The sequence below is a fragment of the Anoplopoma fimbria genome, chromosome 17 (assembly GCF_027596085.1).
Source record: "Anoplopoma fimbria isolate UVic2021 breed Golden Eagle Sablefish chromosome 17, Afim_UVic_2022, whole genome shotgun sequence".
NCBI lineage: Eukaryota > Metazoa > Chordata > Actinopteri > Perciformes > Anoplopomatidae > Anoplopoma > Anoplopoma fimbria.
In genome coordinates this window covers 3062595-3083084 of record NC_072465.1, presented here as the reverse complement: position 1 = coordinate 3083084, position 20490 = coordinate 3062595, and the positions used below count along the sequence as shown (strand labels likewise).

At 43.8% G+C, this 20490-nt stretch overlaps 1 protein-coding gene across 1 annotated transcript in view; it reads right to left on the bottom strand.

Annotated features, from left to right (window-relative positions):
* Positions 1–20490, bottom strand: part of LOC129105266 (plexin-A1-like) — a 186626-nt gene that overhangs the window by 66212 nt on the left and 99924 nt on the right. The window contains 5 exon segments of the mRNA XM_054616196.1: positions 8556–8670; positions 14777–14876; positions 15906–16059; positions 16700–16823; positions 19678–19778. Coding sequence (XP_054472171.1) covers positions 8556–8670; positions 14777–14876; positions 15906–16059; positions 16700–16823; positions 19678–19778 — 594 coding nt within the window.

Sequence of the window (20490 nt, the reverse complement as noted above, 5' to 3'; positions counted from 1 at the left end):
ACACCTATGTGTACACATCATATTTTACATTTTGATTTGTCCGCCGGTGTTAAAACATTGGTCATCGAGAGGGGAAAGGTTTACTGATAGTGTGCAATTTAACATTGTGCAAACAGTTATTCCACTTCCCGTTTTGCTGTAGTATTCCTTTAGAAGAAGAACAGAAACAAGATGAAAGAGAGCGGAAACACACTGGTTTGTGCCACTGAGAAAACAACAGAATAGCACAGACGTTTCAGTTTCTCCATGACCTGTGAGATACAATCTATCCCACTGTACTGAGAACATAATGCTTCATTCACACTTCTTTTTAAGTCACCGCCTGTAACTAAATAACCTAGTTATGACAAGATGTGCCTGAACGACGCTTTGATACAGAAATTGGAAGCAGAAACAAATGTACTCAAAGTACATCAGTGAATAAAAACTATCGCTTGTGCCAGACTTATTTTTAGGTGAAACCACACAATTCACAGCATTTGCCCATTTTATTTAATCTTTTACTAATCTTGGCAGAGGAGAGGCATGCCCAAGCTTCATTGTGTCGTCTGTAGGAAGCAACAATGCCGTCAGCCACTAGGAGGCAAATAGGCATAAGAAATATGAGTTTCTTACTCCATCTGTGAGGTGCTTTGCATTTTACAATAATGTTAAGCCCTGATGTGGTGGGGAAAATAAACCCATTTTACGGTCTTTAAGGACATTGAATTCAGACTTTATAAAAACTTGGTGTTATACAGCACTAGTGTCCATCTCCTAGTCTCCACAGCTTGTAGGTCACCGACCATCTTGGGATTCCATGGGAGTGCAATTGCGTCAGTTAAAAGAAGGATGGACTAAAAATCCATGCAGGCCACTTACTAAAACAGCTCGCTGAAAAACCCAACATGACAGAGACAGTTAGCTGCTCTTGTGAGATTGGAGGATGCGGCCCACTATAGTTTCTTTCCCCCCTCCCTCTCTTTCTCGATGCCTCACCATCCCAGCAGGCTGTCGCTCAATCCCAATCACTCTCTCTCCCTCTATTCTCTGCTCTGCCTGCACTTTTTGAGTTTGTTTTTCTTCAGCTCACATTGCAGCGTGAATCATCTGTCTCCCTCTTTCTCCCGGTGACTCTGCATTTATCTCTTCCTCCAGCTGACACACGAGGGGGTTGATGGTGAAAATGCAATATTCATCTGTGTTCACCATTAGCTGGGGCCGACTGTGAGGGCTGCGGAAATGAAGATTTCATACAGCCTGAATAATTAAACCTCGGAGACCTGTCACTGACATGTAGCCACAGTCGCACACAAACTCTAAAAACACACTCCTGCATGGTCTGCAAACCTCTGTGATCTTTGCTCCATGTTAACTCTTTATTAAGCTGTCGCCGATCTTGTATTCATCACTGCAGCCAGCATGTCCGCATAGGTGATACTGGCTTCAGCAGTGGGCCTTGCCGCGTGACATAAGACTACATCAAGGAGAAGATAACCTAGCAGCGATGTTGCACCTTACACTTGTGTTTTGCCAGTGCTGAGCTCAACTGCTTCATATTTTCTCAATGTCATATAAGGATTAACACTTTTCAACCAATTAGACCAAGGAAGTGTCCTTCGAATCTACATAAACACTTAAAGCTGCATTGGCTAAGCTCCACCCTCTTCCCTAAATATAACTCCGCCGTCCTTGTGTAGTTGTCTACTAAGCATACTTCTTAGAGTATGACAGGCTGGTCTCTCCACAGTGCCTCTCAGACACCCTCCCTGCCTTCTGTTAGTCAGGGATTGATGCACGATGAGGATGCTTCAACACTATGTGAGGGAATTTTAAAAGGATCGCTTCTGAATAAAAACATAAGGGAGAGCTGGAGGAGAGGAAAAAGAAAAGGAAGATAAGCTGTGGGACGCTGGGGCTAAATATAGCCAGAGAGAGAAGGAGAGATGAAACATCTGCATGCATATGTGACAGACTGTGCATGTGTGTGAGCCTACTTACACATCTGTGCACACAAGGGACAAAATCCAAATCTCTCCTCTCGCCTTTTTCTTTCACCGATACAAACAGTACGATCATGTGGGAAGTACGCACACACACAAACACACACTTGCATGACTGCGTGACTGAATTACATTATCTCTACTTAAAAAAACGCTAACACTTCCTCAATTTACCCCATTGTTCTCTCTTGACAAACAAGAGGGATGTGCAGCAGAGTTGGCCAAAACACCTGATACAATCTTATTCTGATTTCCCCGAGGCAGATGTGTGATTATTGACTCTTGGACATGGTCTGAGAAGTTTCCTGAGAAAGTGGGTTGTCAGAAGCAGTTTGAACAGCTAAAGGAGGCGCAACCGGCCAGACTAAGATCCATCTGGCGGAGAAGGAATGTGGTTACTTCACCCCGTCGCCTACACTTCCTCTACATGTTCCCTCAATTTCTCTCTCTCCCTTCCCTTGAACCATGGTGTGCATTTGGAAAAAATTAATTGTGTCACTCTGGATGTAATCTGCCGCTTGTTACTGCCAGGGCTCTCTGCTTGCCTCCCTGCCCTTGTATATGTTTTTTTTGTTTGTTTTTACTTCCCTTCTTTCTCTGTTTACATCTGGTCTCAATCACAGCATCTCTGTCTGTCTTTGGTTTTGTGCTCGTGAAATAAAATGAAGCACTGCATTGTTTGGGAGAACTGCATGGGGGGAAATATTGCATCCCACCTCAACACGTTTTCTCATTTATTTGTTCCCTGTTCCCAACATTGTTTCTGTTTCATCAAATATGGCTTAGGCACATAACCTCTTAATATAAGGCAGAAGCACATGTGTGGGTGTGCATCCAGATATTGGCTACATGGTGCACCTAACACCACCAGGTAGAGAGGCAATAAATGGACTTATAAATAGAAAAAGAAAAAGAGAGAAAGATGAGGGAAAAGGAAGGACAGATGGACAACAACGAAGTCTGTGGATTGCAACAGTGGGCAGAAAATGGAGAGAGACCTGCTGAAACATGATTTGGTTGAAGGCACAGTGTGGGAAGAGAAGGCGGTAAAAAAAATAAAGTATGATGATGAGGGGAGAAGACGGATATCACTATCGGATAAAGACACCAGGAGAAAGAAAGGAAGGGGTGGATATTATTCAACCACTTGCCCTCTCCACCCTCCCCCTCACCCACATGCCCCCTGCAGCTCCGTGCTGCTGGTTGTGCTTCGTCCTGATAAGAACCAGTGACAGTCACAGTCTCACACACACACACACACACACACGAAGCGGCATAGAGAAACACACATGTATAACCGTGCACACAGCGAGGCCCCTCTAGCGGCCTTGGCCTACAATGTGTGGGATGTCCTTCTCAGGAGTGTGTGTGTGTGTGTGTGTGTGTGTGTGTGTGTGTGTGTGTTTTCTGCTCAGTGTCGGAGTCCCAGCCAGGGTAAACACAATGTGCCAGAATGTCATGGTCCAGGGCCTTCACACCTCCATTACAAATAACCCTTTCAGCCATGGAGAGAGAGTGTGTGTGAGTGTGTGTGTGTGTGTGTGTGTGTGTGTGTGTGTGTGTGTGTGTGTGTGTGTGTGTGTGTGTGTGTGTGACAAGGAGAGAAAGGAAAAGGGTAAGCATGTGTGTTCTGTGACTGTTTAAGAATGTGTGGGTAGGCTGCATGCTATAAGTGTAGCGGCTTGGTTAAGAGTGGGAGAGAGAGACAGAGCTAGAGGAAATATATTCATGCGTATTGTTATGCTTTGCTCAGAGTGCAGCCTGTATCCAGCCTCTCTTATTAATGCAGTGTCTAGGGACGGTGTGTCATACACTAACATTACATTTGTGTAATTGGCAGCAGACAGCAGAGCTGGAGTGTGAATACGTGAGTATGTCTAGCAGCACAACTGCAGTAATGCTTTGATAAACACAGATGATTGTGTATAATGTGTGCATAAAGTTTATATGTGTTTTTGTATTTAAAGGAATAGTGCAACAATATTTGTTTCCTACCAAAAGAGGATTGATACCTCTTGCATGCCTGTAGGGTAAATATGATTATGTAACAGCGAGCGCCCAGATAGCTTAGCTTAGCACAAAGACTGATAATAAGAAGAAACAGCCAGCCTTGGATGTGTTCAAAGGCAGCAAAATCCGCCTACGAGCATCTCTGAAGCTCACTAATTAAAACAATATATATCCCAAACTCTTGGCAAGAAAGAGAATAAGCATATTTCCGAAAGCGTCAAACTACTGCTTTAAAAGTTTTCACGCACACGAGTAGCAGGAAGAGGGAGATGGTGGAGGAGAGAGACAGGACTGAATAGGAGGGTGACATCATTTAACCCATCGTGCAGCCATGCAGAGAGGGGACAGAGGGAGGGCGAGGAGCGGAGGATGTTGAATTTATAAAAGAGTGAAAAAATCATCACTGGCGCCACACATTTCATGGCACACAGAAAAGAAAAAAAATGCACGACAGCATTATTTTTATAATATCTACATCCTGATGGAAAGTGGAGTTTGGCCATAAATGCAAACCACATAACTACATCTGGAAGAATTTTTTTATAATCTGAATGTGTTGCTCATCACTCGATTTACCTCAGTCTGGACCTAAACCCAAAATAAACAACACCAGCTTTGTTTAAATAGTATGAAAACCTGTCTGTTGTACGTTAAGTTAAAACTCAAAAATGACAAATAAAAGAAGTGAGGCAAAAAAAAGAGAGAGAGAAATGAAATTGGGAGACGGCAAAATGCGACAGCCAGAGAGTTTAGGAAGAAAAAAAAAAAAAAGCCCTGTGCCCACAAATCTCAATCAAGTTAACCGCTGCCTTGATTGCTCAAGTGAGACTGAGCCTTGCTTTGCAGCAAAACAAACACGTAAGCATGTCTTAACATAGCTGAGACCAACCACCCCGAACCCTGCCTGGCACTCATCAAGGCTTTGGCTCAGAATAGCACTTTCTCTTCAGGGGTGTGGAAGGAGAAAGGAAGAGAGCAGGAGGAGGAGAAAGAAGGAGCGAAAAGTGAAAGAAGAAACGTCAATCAAGTTCCTTAAAAAAAGGAAATGAGGGAAAGGAAGAGAGGGAGAATATGCTCCCTGAATAAAGGAAGCAAAGAGACTTCTCTCACGCTAGCCTTCCCCTCTCTGCAGCTTTTTTTTGTTGTTTTGTTTTTATGATAAGTAACTTTTACTCCTCTCCTGCAATTTTCCAGCCGGTCGCTCCTTAATTCGAGAATTTGTTTGTTGTGCATTCGGAGGCATTGTTGATTCATGCATATTTGATTTGGAAATGTCACTCATTATATTTATTCCCTCCCCCACTGACTCTGTCGATCTATTTCTTTCCCTTTCTTTCTTCCCTATTTTGACACAGTCTGTTCACAAAAAAAATACACTTTTACTCCTTGGTTGGTTTGTTTTGTTGGATTACATTTTTCACTCATCTCACCATTTCTCTGCCTGACATTCACAAAAAAGGAAAAAAACGTATTCCATGCAATGTAGTGAACAAATTACAGATTTATGACACATGGCTGGTTGTGTGAGAGAGGGAACAAAAATAAAATGGGGGGGAAAAAATGTTGTTGGCAACACACCGACCCTCTGGGTTGCCATGGTTACAAAAAGAATCAGGTACTGTAGGAGATGAGAGCGGAACACTTGAAGAGGGAAAAAATAAATAAGGATGGGGAGAAGGGAATGTTTGGAGTTAAAATGTTTATTATATTCAGAATGAGGACACTGATTTTTATAGATGTTTGACTGAGGTACAACTATTCATTTTTAAGAGTTTAGCATTGTCAGGGTAGTAAAGAAATGGAAGAATAAACAGTGAAGCACGAGAGGAGAGAGAGTTGATAATGTTGGTATAAAATAACAAATTTAAAGTTCTGTGTTAACCTTGGTCTTGGTTCCCTATTCTTAAGGACTTTGGACATTTGACCAGCTGGTCCTGCATTTCCTCTTGGCTCTTCTGTCTACTCCATACAACACCACTCAGACCACACAGAGTCTGACGTGAGGAGCAGCCACCTCTTAACCCTGTGTGAAAACCTCTATCTGGCCTTTGATCACAGGCTGACGATGAGTCTCATTTAATCCTGTCTACTGTGTTTTTTCCGCAGGTGGGAGCAGCAAAGGTCTGAGTGAAATGTCTGCTATCAGGAGAGCCCATTTCACTCTTATGTTAAACACTGCTATTTGTATTCAGAGTTGAGCTACAACACGGCAAAAAGGAATCGTTTGAGGTCTAAATTAAGGGTGCAAGCATATGTGCGCACACACACACACACACACACACACACACAAAAACATCCCTGATGGAATGCCAACCCATTCCCTCTTCACTGGTAGATAAAGAGGCCAAACAATAAGGTATTAAGGAAGAGAGACACATTCCTGTCCTCTTCCTCCATTCTTTAACTATATATAATCCACACACAGAGGCGGCAAGGTGATGAGAAGGAAGTATGAGGGGGAGAAGAAAATGGGGTGAATGAGCATCAAAGTGGTGAGGGGATGGGGTGGGGTGGAGAGAGGAGATGGGAGAGGAGAAGGATAAGTCTAGCCTACAGGAAGAGCTGTACTTGTTGGGGCATTGAGAGCGCATCTAATGGATATGGCAGCTGGGAGAACGATGATGAATGACTGTGTGTGTGTGTGTGTGTGTGTGTGTGTGTGTGTGTGTGTGTGTGTGTGTGTGTGTGTGTGTGTGTGTGTGTGTGTGCATGCACTGTCACTGTCAAGATGTTTACACTTTTGTGCATGAACGACACAAAGTATGGTAGCTGTGTGTCTACCGTGTGTGTGTGTGTGTGTGTGTGATGTGTGTGTGTGTGTGTGTGTGTGTAGTGTGTGTGTGTGTGTGTGTGTGTGTGTGCAGATGATGGATTCTCTAGTGGAGCATGTGGTCGGAGGTTTCTTGGGCAGACGAGATGACAGGAGAGGTCTCTCTGTCCACATGCCACTGTCAGCCAGTCTGTCTATCTTTCCCATCTTTTCCTTCCTTGCTGCCTCTCTCTCTCTTCCTCTCTCTTTCTTTCACTCCCTCAATCTCTCCCTCAATTTGTCTCCTTCCCTTTGCAATGCTGTCTGTTTTTCTTCTTGGTCATCCAGGTCTTAACCAAGCTTATACCTCACGGAAAAATATATATTTCCACATTAACCCTGAGCAGATTGAGTACTGTGTCATTAATCAGTGGTAGGCCTTACTCTAATACATGTTACACTTCTGTCATTCATCAATATTTCCACACAGCTTCTATGTTTGCTTGCACATGCTGCATTTTCTGCGATTCTCCTTTCATCACTGCAGGCCTTTCCTGTTTACCCATCCGTTGCCCCTCTGGCCTCGCTCAGCTAGGAGTGTGCTAGCCAGCCCTTCTCCCCGTGTCTTGCAGATGGGCGTGCTAATCCGCTAACATTAGCTCTGTGAGGCGTGAAGGCTGGGCCCGTGTGTTGTTTTGGACGGGCACGGAGGCTGTGGTTTAGCCTGCTAGTGTTTGGGATTCTACACAGCTCCGGTTGAGGGGAGGAGATAAAGGGGAAAGTAATTGGATAAAGGTTGACCAATTAATAAAGGCCGGTGATTCAAGCCGGCCAACAAGGAGGGGGGCTTTAATCTGCGCAGAGATAGCGGGGAGAGTCAGACCACAAACACAAGGAGATAGGGGTGGGATTGTGTGTTTGCGTGTGTGCGTTTGTGCATTTATGTGTGTGAGGCATCAATCAGATAAAGAACAGGCATGGCTGTCATTCACTTGGGAGTGCAGTGGATTTACATCCATAAGTCCATTGAGGAGATATGCATTTGAAAGCATTTTTCTGTGTCTCTTAATATATGCAAGACTGTGTTTGGTGAGAGAAAGAGAGTGAAAGAAAAGGGAAAAAGCACAATGAAAGCATGGCACCGCTGTGTGTCCATCACTAATATCCTTGTATACACTCCAGCAGTTGACAAACACTTGTTATGCCTTGCATGTCGCCCGCTGCAGCCCCCACTCGGCACGATTGATATTAGCTTTTATGCTAATGCAGCATTTGGCTGTGTAAGAACAAGGCAGTATTTCCAAAGACAGTCATTCATTCCGGCCTGCTTATGGCCTTATGGGCCACGACAGAATTATTGCTGCACAGTAAACAAGCTGTTGTCACTATGCCAAGGGCCACTAAGACACATACAGACAGCAGACACACACAGCAGGGTGATGTGAGGAAACCCTGAGGCGAAGGCCGCAGAAGGTGCGAGGGTAAATGTGTGTGTGTGTGTGTGTGTGTATAGCTGAGTGCAATTTGTTCCTATTTTGCTAGAATTTGTGTTTGCATGTGGGGGAATAGAACCAAGCTTGCACTGTGTGATCAGCCACACTATATGTGGAATTTAGCGGTTATATCACGAAGATCTACAGAAGATTTGCTCAGATATTTTAGTTTTTTTTAAGTTACATTCAGCAAGGCTATAAAAAATGAAATCTCTTGAGTTCGAATTTTGGAATTATCCCACAAAAAAGCCCATCCTTGCTATAAAAAGCACTGTTGTCAATATGAAAGCAATATGGTCGAATCCGCCGTGTGAATCTTACCTCAGAGATGTTGACGCGTCCCTCCTGGAAAGAGCAGTCATTGGCGTTCTGGGTGCACATGTGGCGGTACTTGCACCAGTGGCATGGGAAGGAGCCGTTCACACAGGAGAGGCAGCTTAAACAGAAAGAGATGAGAGGAGACGGTTAGGGGTTAGCAGGGTCACCTGTTATCCGACATTAGTCTAAACTTTTTATCTCACTGCATCAACGCTTCATTTCACAAAGCTGATAAAAGGCAAAAACCAGGACAGAATGAGGTGGTGTCATATTGTAAAATTGATGTGTGCCCAGTAATATCTCATACTTTATGTCTAAAACAAACTGATAAACTGATTAGAAGAGGAAAGGTTATTTTGTTTAATCTCCTCAATGCCATCTCCCTTAGTAAGTGCACTGAAATTGGAAATATATCTTTGGTTCCTGACTATTTACAGCCATCTCAGTGACATTACGTTGTTGACTTTGTTTGGGATGTTTGAATAAGTGTGGAAATCTGGCCTTTCCCTCTTATTCTCCATCTACTTGTCATCAGCTTTTCGTTGTATTGGGGAAAAATATGTGATATGACACAGGATGTACTAAAGAGTTAATACATATCCATCTGTGTTTTTTAAATCTTTACTCTTCATTTTTTCCAGACTTCCTTCCTTTTCATGGTCTCATGTCAAATTTGGACATTTTCCAACCTTGTCTGGAATCCTCTTGTCTTTCCCTCACCTTTGCTTCCATCCTATCTATCATCTGTCTCAACATCTTTCTCCCCCTCCCTCCCCTCATTCATCACTCTCCTGTAACTGTCCATCGCTTGTTGCTTCTACATGTTCAATGATCTTCCTCACAATCGGCCTACTCTCTGCATATATATTCCCTCTCTTCTCCCTCTTTCTATACTTCTGCTGTGTCATTCTCTCCATCCATTCAGCCCTGAGCCTTTCTTTCTCTCCCTACGTCTCTGCCTCTCTCTCGCTCTATCCATCCCTTTCATTCGCTGCCGCCTCATTTTTTAAAAGCTCTTCCCCCTGTTCTTTGTCTAAAGCTCTCTTTCATCCGCGGGGCTAAGACCGCTCCACCATTTTAAATTCACCTGCCTTAGCTGAGGCGAGGTGCAGATAGACGGGCTGAAAGAGAAAGATTGGGGGGGAAAGAAGAGAGCGAAAGAGAGAGGGAGAGATCAAAAGCAGGTGGATCTCCCCGAGAGAGGTTTAGACGCCAGGTATCGTGGGAGAGAGAGGGGTAGAAAATAGGGATGGGGGGTGTAGCCTGGGGGCTCTGCATGGGAGTCTCATGGGAGAGGGAGGAAACATTAGGTTGAAAGTCAGAAAGTGTGTGTGAGAGAGTGTGTGTGTGTGTGTGTGTGTGTGTGTGTGTGTGTGTGTGTGTGTGTGTGTGTGTGTGTGTGTGTGTGTGTGTGTGTGTGTGTGTGTGTGTGTGTGTTCACATATTAGGGGACCGTGTAAGAGAGCCATACAGGTTCAAGTACGCAGTTTATCAACACCGCTTCATTTTATTGGTCCTCTCTCAGCCCTAGAGAGATTCTACACTTCCTGCTACCTCATTTATGTGCGCAGTATTATCTAATGTAACAATAATCTGCTTACAAATAAAATTGTTTCATTTTATTACAACGCTCACTGTAGTTCAGTTTCAGAATTTCTTCTGTGTGACTCATTTAGCTATTATGGTTTGCGTGAGCATATGGTTTATTGGAGCATATAATAAAATACTACACATAACACAGTCAAGGTAAGCAAGTCTGGATCCATAACAATAAAAAGAGCGGGTAGAGGTGCTTAACATACAGGCTGATCAGTATTCAAACACATCTGCCAGGCGTGAATTTCAGCGTCTCTCTGAACCGCTACGAGCGTACTCCCGACAAGCACTCAATTGTGTTTTAACCCTGTGTAAAATGCCGACAGCCATTCCTCTCATCCACATGAAAAATTAGGGCTTTAACTCTTGAGCGCTGAGATGGAGCAAATACACGATTCCATCAAACCCTGACGTGGATTCATTTGGATCAATTAGGGCCGCTCGTTTGTCAGGTGCGCGCGCTGTAAGTGATCATTTCCAGCCCAGACCCCTCCTTCTGAGCGAGATCAGAGGCTCGGGCTTAATTCAATCCCACTGCAGCTTTAATTGACCAATTTAGCATTGTGCTGAGAGAAGCTGTCCATTTAAAATGAGGGATGTGCGGCTAAGGAAATAGCGGGCCTCTTATTACCACACAAGAGCAAATAGGAGATTTGTCAATGTTGCCAACAAATGGAGGGAAAGCGATCAGGCTGCCCCTCAGTTAGGTTAGCATACAGTGTGTGGACTCAAACAGCAGAAATTGGGGTTTTAGCTCAATGTTTTGTCCCAAGTGAGTCGGACACGGCAGAAGGGTGTCAATACCCAACAAAAGAGCAGATGACATTACCGACGCAAGACAAATGAACACGTGGCAAGTTAGCTGAGCTCATTGTGTAGCTTGATGGTGTTTGTTAGCCAGGCAACAATCACTAGTTTGAATGTCAAAGAGACTTTTTTTTTTTGGTTGGGGGCCCACCAATGGATCACTGCTCATCAAAATACAGTACACCACCAACTTAACACAGCAGGTGACCAGAGCCAAGCAGCGAACAGTACAATGTTTAGTGAGAGGTTCACACCCAAACACATCTGTCGCTAAGCCCTGATAATAATCATTTTTATCTGGACTTTTATCTTTTATTCATGTCGAATCAACCTCGTTAGTGTACCATTGACTTTGAAATAACGAGCAAAATATCAGCAGGTAACCACTGCCAACTTTCTGTGACTTTTATGATCACGGCCTTTGAAATAAAAGACGGTGCCATTACGCGTGCCACCCAAGGCCAACAGTAGACCACGTCTGACAACCCCCTACTGCTTACTCTTTGGTTCCTCCAAGTAACCAGGGCCCCCCTGTCACAAGCTGCCTCAGGATCTCAGAGTCTCTCTTTTAGCCTGGGTGCACACAATTTTAGGGAAAGCCCACCCAGGGCCATTTAGGGACGTTCAATCATTCTTCTTCTCTTGTCCATTGGTGGCCTCCCTTTTACAGACCCCCCAGTACCTCCTTGTTCCTCCTTCCTGTCACTCGCTATCGCCGTTAGCCACTCAGAAGCTTTGAGCGGCTGCAGACACGCTGCCCGTATGGCCACGCTCATCATGCTAATTTAATCCGTTCATATTGAGATGCTAATCGAGCTCTGGAGCCGTAGTGTTTTTTCAAGGCCGACACAATGGGCTATGATTTCCCTCCTCTTTTCTCTCCTTGGTCAGTTTGGAGTGCTAAATACAATCCTCTTTCTTGGTGAGGCGAGTTTGACACTCCTGCACTTGGCAAAATGAGTTATTTATTGGCTACTATTCATTTCAAAGGAGTGGAGGTGAAAAATTGAATGACTCTCTAGATAGTCTCACCTGTCATTACTGGATCACTTTTAAATCTGAGGGGGGTCAATAAAGCTCAGAGGGACTAGTATTCATACACACAATTGTATTAATGCATGTCTTAGTTTACAGGAAATAAAATGCACTCTGAATTGTGCAAAATAGCGCAAGAATTTCTGCAAGATTTGGAAAAAAAATACTTAAAAATCATTGTAGAATTCACTCAAACCAGCTGAACAAATTATCTCTGTTTTGGGCTGGATTCTCAGCTTTTTACATTGTTCTTTATCAAAGAAACAAAACACTTTCTTGCTATGCACTTTTTCTCCGAGCCACAATAACCATAGCAAGTAAAAGGTGCTCCATGTGGCTTTATACAGACATATATACACCCCCAATTCATTGCCAGACTATCTTCCCTATCTTTAATAAATGGGGGGATGTGGGATGAGAAAAAGCGTATGGAAATATTTAATTAAGCAGCAATCATGGCCGTGGGTAATTTTCTATTTCAATCTCAGCAATCCTTAAACTGAAACAGTGGGAATTCTAATTAGATTAATACCACTATGTAAATTTATGGCATTTTTGAAAAGGCAAGGGCCACAACGTAATCAGTTGAGTAAATAAGCGGGGAGGGTGTGTGTTTTTGGGGGATGGGGGTTGGGTGTCAATATGTGAGTGTAAACTATTCAGAAACATGATGGGGTAATTCCAATGCTGTGCTCATGCCTTGACTTCCGAAAAGCTGAGTTAACGTTAGCAGTATACACACTGCTGTATGAATAAAAATAGATGTGCAGGAACAGCTGATGAATATTGCCTCTGCCCGGAAATGTGTGTCTGCATGTGTTGAGAGTGTCACTCTGCATCCTTCACTGTGCAAAAGCCTGCATATTTTGAGTTTGAGCCCATTAGAGGGAAAACTCGGCTCTGCAAGGAATGACCAAGCATCCTGGAAACGGGGCCTTGCATGTGGCCGCCATTACGCCAACGACATTACCAGTCTGATCTCATCAGATGCCACACACTCTGACGTCCGGAGGGCACAGCGGGTATGCGGGTCGGAGTGCCAGCTACAAATGGGATTCTTATCTCAGCATCTCTCGTCGCCATCGGAGTCGCTGCTGAAGATGCAACGCGCCGTATCTGTAACTTCATTAGAACGTGTCCATTACATCACTGCAAGGCTGTATTAGATTAGCCTGGGGAACAGATTTAATCAGAGTTCATTGGGGTAATGTCTTCAAATGGCCAACTCTCTTGTCTGCGTCACTTCTCATACATGTCTCGCACTCGGTTTGGGAGATCATGGCCATATAAGTATCTTTAATGTGACATCACATTTGAATACATCCATGAGGAGACTGGGGTACTTTTACATTTACGATTTCAAAATGAAGCAATTTGTACCGACAGGATTTGCAACATGTACCCTAGGCAGTATGAGGTGCTGGGAGTTAGAGCAAACATCACAGGGTCCTTATGGGACAGGAATTAACTGGGAGTTGACATTGTAAACCACCACACCCTTAACCAGCTGAGCTAATTATCATTGTTGTGGCAGGGGATTGTTCTCTACGAGGGCAGGGAGACAGGGGTAGGCGGGTTAAAGGTCATGGTAACGGATAAGGTGTCCAAGACATTCAGGGCTTCAATGAGATGTAAGTGACAGAGGGGAGAGAGGTGCGGTGGTGCATGTCTATGTGTATCTGTGTGTGTGTGTGTTTGCAGACAATCCTCGAAGGAGGCTCATCTAACATCCAGAGGGAAGCCAGGATGGAGCCCTGCGGTACCCCAGGGGCCTCCTAGCCATCTGCTGCCCCTCAGCTAATACCCAAGCAGACGTTTCAGCCTCCCCTGGATCAGTCGTGGATGGGCAGCAGGCGGGGTATCATGTGGGGCGGGGTGGGGGGGCTAGAGGATTCTTTTACCCCGGCAGGGTGCATCGGGCTTGTGCTAGGACTGACCTAGGGGTGTTGTTCCATGGATGGTGGAGATTTTCGGCAGAAGGTGGATTAGGAGAGGCAGTGAACTGAGATTTGGCAGATAGCTGAGGGCGTCTCGAGTGTGAATGAGACTGACTCTTTTCGGAAAAAAAAGGACAAGACTTCATTTGCCGGGCGCTTCTTAGCAGCCCACTGCTCCTCCGGGATGGGTTAAATGCAGAGAATTGTAATTTCCCCATTGTGGGACTAATAAAGGATTAATTATTATTATTATTATTATTATTATTATTATTATAATACAGTGTTTGACTTTGTCTTTATTGTGTAAATAAGTACCAGACTGAGTATCCGAGAGCTCCAAAAAGCTGGAAGTATTTGTTTTATCAAGTGGGAAAGAGAAATTAATGTGGTTAGAGTCTGTGATTGGGAGGCATTATGGCAAACCATCGCATAATGAATTAATCATTGAAGTATCATTAGTGTGTGTCGTGGGTTATGATAATAAGACTAGAATTACCATCTCGTATCACAATCGTTTCTCATATACGGTGCATTCGATTTTTAACTCAAAGGGTAACACGAGCCTCCTGTGGAGGTCGGAGGGGGAGGAGGGTGTGTTTGTGTGTGTGTGTGTGTGTGTGTGTGTGTGTGTGTGTGTGTGTGTGTGTGTGTGTGTGTGTGTGTGTGTGTGTGTGTGTGTGTTTGTATGTCTAAATGTATTTCTCATGGACAGTAACATGAGACAGCCCACAGGGAGAATAGACAAAGACATAATCTCTTTAAAGAACAAGAGGGAAAAGAGTAAAACAACACCAAAAAAAAAGAGCAAATGGCTAATGTACCCAAAAATATTCAATCATTGTAACTTACGACTGGTGGACGCTGCAGTTGTAGAAGACAAAGTCGACGCTGGCAAACTTCTTGCCCGTCTCCTTGGACTTGAGATAGAGCTTCACCACCCGCTTGTCACCTGCACCAAACAAATACATGAAAACAAAATTAACATGATTTAATTAGCAAACAGCTCAAAAATACATAACAATCACATTTAATCACAGGGAATATACGTGACAAATCATCGACACTATGTCACACTTGAATTTTGAATTCCAATTGTGTGACCTCAACAGATAATACGCACACACAAAGAAACACTGTAGCTTAGCAACACGGCGCTCATGTCACACCCACAGTAGGGTGGCATTAAAAATAGCAGCACCAATCAGTGTTTGGATGCCGGAGCTGATGAGAACTGGGGGAGAAATGGGGCATAATTGGCTCATTTGAACATCTTCTGAGATGTCACTTTAAGGAAACTTAGAGTGTACTGACATGTTTTCAGTGCTTTGAATGTGGATACCAAACAAGTTCTTATCATTTGTGGCTTGACAGAATTGGACATAAAACAGGTGCAAAATATCAGCAAAAAAAAAAAAAAAAAAAAAAAAAAAGGTGCAGATATTTTTAAATATGACGATAAACTACACTGAAGTCACTGCTTTGAAAAGGAAGTAAGAGCATAACCAGTGTCTTTAGATAGAAAAAAAACACATAAAATGGAACTGACAACAGTGCATAATGCATGGTAATGGGAATTCAAAAACAGTTCTATTTTCAGTAGATAAATGTAGACTTGTGTTTATGGCTTTGAAAGGGAATGGGTGAGCGTTATTAGTGGTGACAAGGTATTCTGAATATAGACACACTAAACAAATCATCTGGTAACATTAAAATTCAGTTCTAGCTCTGCCAAAGTCTAACGTACAAAAAGACACATTGGCCCATGGTGATGAACATACAGCATATAGTGAAAAGAGGGAGAGACGACAAATACATAAAACATGTCAAATGGAATACAGAGTACTATCATAAAAAGAGTCCATTACTGAACTATATCACCAGAACTCCTCATAACCACACCCTAATCTGCCCACTGCCCCCACCCAGTAACCTCACTACCCCGATGACTTCATCACCCTTCACCCCTTCCTGTCCCCACCTTTGTTCCTTGTGATTGGGATGATGTCCCGGACTGAGGGAGACAGGCAGAAGATGTGTCCACCCTGGATCCGTCCCTCCGTCTCCACGTAGTCCTCGAAGGAGCAGTTGACCCCCGCTGAAAGATCAGGCACGTTACGAGCCTGGAGGACCAGCTAGCGAGAGAAAGGGGGACAATCATTACAAGATCAATGGAAGGACATGGTGTACATGGATTGTTATAAGATATGACATGGGGGTTAATGGGTGTTGCGGAAGGGAGGTGGGTGGGGTGGGTGGAGTGAAGCGTGGGTATGAGTACATGTGACAGCAGCAGGAATAAAGGAGGGTGAGTGCGTTTCTTGTGTGCGTGCATGTGTGCGTCACTCGGAGCAGCTATTACAGCAAGGTCAATGTGTCCGTGTTAATGTGCAGAGAGAAAGTGAAGGCAAACTGTAATCAGTCAAACCTATGTGGTTACATTGAGGAGCTGCTGACAGAATGAGAGCTCCAAGATATAGATGGCAAGACCAAGAAAAGAACATTTCTGGTTAAATCTACAAGTAGAGTTTCTGTTGCATCCTTGGTGGATGTTTCATCGTCACACTTCACTTATGTGTGTACGACAATAGATGCATAAAGATAAGGCTGTATCAAGCAGGTGGAAATGTATCATGGCACCGCCGTGTTTGTTTCGGACAACAGCATGCTTCACAGAACGGGTACAAGCCCTTTTCATACCCTGACTTTTCTCGACTGGTAATGTTGTTTAAATGTATCCACTACAATTGGCACTATATGCAAGAGAAGACATACCTCGACTTCCGACATGGTGACAGAGATGTTTCTTGGCTGAACGGTGAGCTCCACACACTGCCTCTGGTCGGAGGCAAACCTCTGGGCCTCTCCTGCTCGTTCACACCGGTCCTTACGGGAACATCTAGGGTGGGGCAGCAAAAGAGGAGGAGAAAGGGAAGGTGGAGGGGAAGAAGATAGGTGAGGAGAGGTGAGAAGAAAAGGAGGGGAAGAAGAGAGGAGTGAGGCGAGAGGGGAGGGGAGGAGAGAAGAGAGAGAATATGAGCAACTGTTAAGCTAATATGGCAATCATATTAAGATGACAAACATGCACAGCCATCACCGTCATACAGAAATGGGAGCAATAACAGAAGACAAATAGGCTAATAGCTACCCCGGCCATTACTGTAGGCCTTTACGTCATTACCTCATTGGCCCTGACATTTGTGCAAGAACCGCTAAGCTATATGAACATCCACTCTCCCTCATCTTTTCAGTTTACAGCGCCTCCCGATTCCAACTTCTAGGGAGATATACAGGCAATCATTAAAGTTTCCCTGAGCCGTAAAAAAGATACAATTCCTACCAGCCTGCATATCAATGGGGTCAGCAATTTCCACTGCTTATTACGAGCCAACTGATCGTGCTAAAAAACAGCCCAGTATTGCAGCGGTTTTACTATTAGCTATTCATAATGCATTAGCTATCACTTCACCTTCGCGCTAACAACAACTGGTCCCGGTGGTGAGAGGAAAGTGCTGATGTGGCACTCTGTGAGGCCTTTACAATAAGAGAGGCAGGAAAAAAAAAATGCTAACTGCCTCCTGTGAGCAGCAGCCCCCCATCCCCTCGTTTAGTTAGCCTTCACTCGAGCTCAGCAAGAAAAAGCTGTCGCCAACCGCTCCCCCGGGAGTCACTTACTTACACACACACACACTCACACACACACATAAAACGCACACTGTAAAGGCACGAAAAGAGATGCACAAAGGTATGTACACGTTTTCTCATTATGGACTTCTTTTCCTTTGTTTGCTCCTCTGGTGTGTGACTGTGTGAATTGCGTTTAAATGAAGTGTGCTCATTTGTCCAGAAACACCTGCGTGTGTGTGTGCGTGTGTGTGTGTGTGTGTGTGTGTGTGTGTGTGTGTGTGTGTGTGTGTGTGTGTGTGTGTGTGTGTGTGTATTCCGCGTTCAATTCCACTGATGATTGAAACTACCATGGCTCTTAATAAGATGTGGTGAAAAAGCACCAGAGGGCTGAATGAGGCTTATAAATAATTTGCCTATTAATACCAATTTGCCTGCAAGGACCTCGACAAAATTTGGCAACACTATCAGGGAAGCAATGAGCGAGCTGCATTCAAGACACAAGGTCAAAATGTGCCCAAACAGAAGGATATCACTGGATTAAGTCCATCATGATTGTGTGTGTAATTTAAAATATGTGTGTGTGTGTGTGTGGAGGGATGTGTGTGTGTGCCAAATGGAGACACAGGTGGTGTGTGCTTGTGTGTGTTTGTGTGCCTTGAGGAAAGACTGGTTGGTGATGTGTTTTGTAAGTTTAATTAACGTACAAAGAGATGGCATCATGCCAAATGCTTGAGGAGTTCCAACTGTGTTTTAACATCCTGTAACCTTTCAATAACATGGAACTGTTCTCACACTCTCCTTTGTGCATACACACGCGCTATCAAGTCGAGGGGAGGAAATGGAGAGATTACTATCGGACACAGTTTTACTTTGTATCACTACACTTGTGAGTACTAGATTTAATGTATAAACATAACTGCAAACCTGCAGTCTCTCCGTTACAAATCTAATCTTGTACAGTAATCTTAAAAAAACCTAGACCGCTAACCTAACACTAGAAGTGACTAATCCTTAATCTGTTGCCAAACAGTTCTCACGTAAGTATTAAAAAAGAAGCTAAATACCACAAAGATAAATGGGAGTGTCAGTGACGCAGCCTGCCAGGCTGTGTTATTTATGTGCTATTAACAGGTTTAGTCAGTTGACTCTTCTATGAATCAAAATTATGCCTAATTAAAAGGTGTTAGAGGCACATTACTCAAGTTATTACAAGGTTTTAAAAATAGTTCTCGAGGTCAACACAGGCCACATTCAAAGCAGCAACTGGCTGCCTGTGTAGTCTTTAGGTTCTCTATACAGCCTTTCCAGGTTTCACACTGTTCACCTTTCAGTTGCGTATTTACATGTATAGCAAATTTGTTTCATGTAAAAGGTGTTGCATATCATTTAACAGTACATCAACAATCACATTTTAATGCAGTTTAGGAAGCAAAGAAACACTCATTTAGTGGTCAAGATTGAACACATCAGTATAATTTAATTTCAGAAAATGGTAGTTCTGAATATCATGGTCTCTCTTATATTCAGCAAGCTAAACTGCAAGTCTTTACAAGTCATAATTAAAAGGAACACCAAACTTCTTCACAGTTGTAGACACCCACAAAAAGCCCCAAGGCCAGACCACAAATTGATACAGTCTCTATTCTCTACTAAAACTTTCAGAAAGAAAATGCCCCCCACTGAGTCGAGATTGTGCCAGTTTTTTCTATTTAACTTGTATTGCTCATTTTTGTCCTACATTCAAAAACTCTGGAATATATAACTACTACTCGTAACTTCAGTGTCAATAGAGTAAAACTATTCACTGTTCATCAGTTCAAGCCTCGATACTTTCTCAGTAGAGAATAACTTGAAAATAACCCCTGGAAGCCACAACCTGTATTCTATTTTAGGGTGGAATTTCCCTTTAAACAACCAGAACTGGAGTATCTGGGGTTACAAAGGGATACTGAGCTTCATGTGTACATCATTCCGTCGGGTGTTTTCACTCCAACTTGATCAGCTGTCACACACCTAAAAACCCCTGACGACACTTCTTTCATAATTATCTACTGTACAATCCACTGCATGGGTACCGGCCAGGGGTGAAGTGTGTTAATGTGTGCATGAGTGTGTGTGGTACTTACACATTGTGGAGGACACACCATCCACAGTGAGGGTCTCTGGAGCCCAAACACTCCCCACAAGTGGTGTACTGCTCGCAGCTTTCCACTGGAACTCTCACCACCTAGGGACACAGAAAGAGAGACAGACAGAGAGAGAAAGAGAGACAGACAGACAGAGAGAGAGAAAGAGAGAGAGAGAGGGCAAATAGGTGATGAAGAAATAATTAGTATCCTCGTTGTCATCAAACTTGTAAAATGAGCAGTATATTCGGCTGGATGGAGATGAGCATTTGACAGCTTATCAGACTGATTCAATTCAACAAACAGTCAGAGTGTGTATGTGTGTGTGTGTGTGTGTGTGTGTGTGTGTGTGTGTGTGTCTTTGTGCATGTGTGTGTTCTGGTTCTGATTCCGGTCCAGCGGTGTGTGACAGCCTCCAGTGAAGCGTATACAGGAGAGGCCTCGCAATGCATGCTGGGACACCTGACAGGTGGCTGTGGCAATGCTTCTGTGATTGACAGGTGACCTCAAAAACCAATGGGAGGCAGAGGAGCAGACGGACAAACCCCCAGCGTGTGTGTGTGTGTGTGTGTGTGTGTGTGTGTGTCATGTATGAGAGAAAGAGAGAGAGTATATTAAAGTGTCTGTACAGAGCCTGTGTGAGTGTGTGTGTGTGTGTGTGTGTGTGTGTGTGTGTGTGTGTGTGTGTGTGTGTGTGTGTGTGTGTGTGTGTGTGTGTGTGTGTGTGTGTCATTCACTGCCATACTGGATGTTCGAGCCTGGTGTGGCTACAGATGTTGCCTAAGAAACTAGATCAAGTGTTTAAGTTGGCCC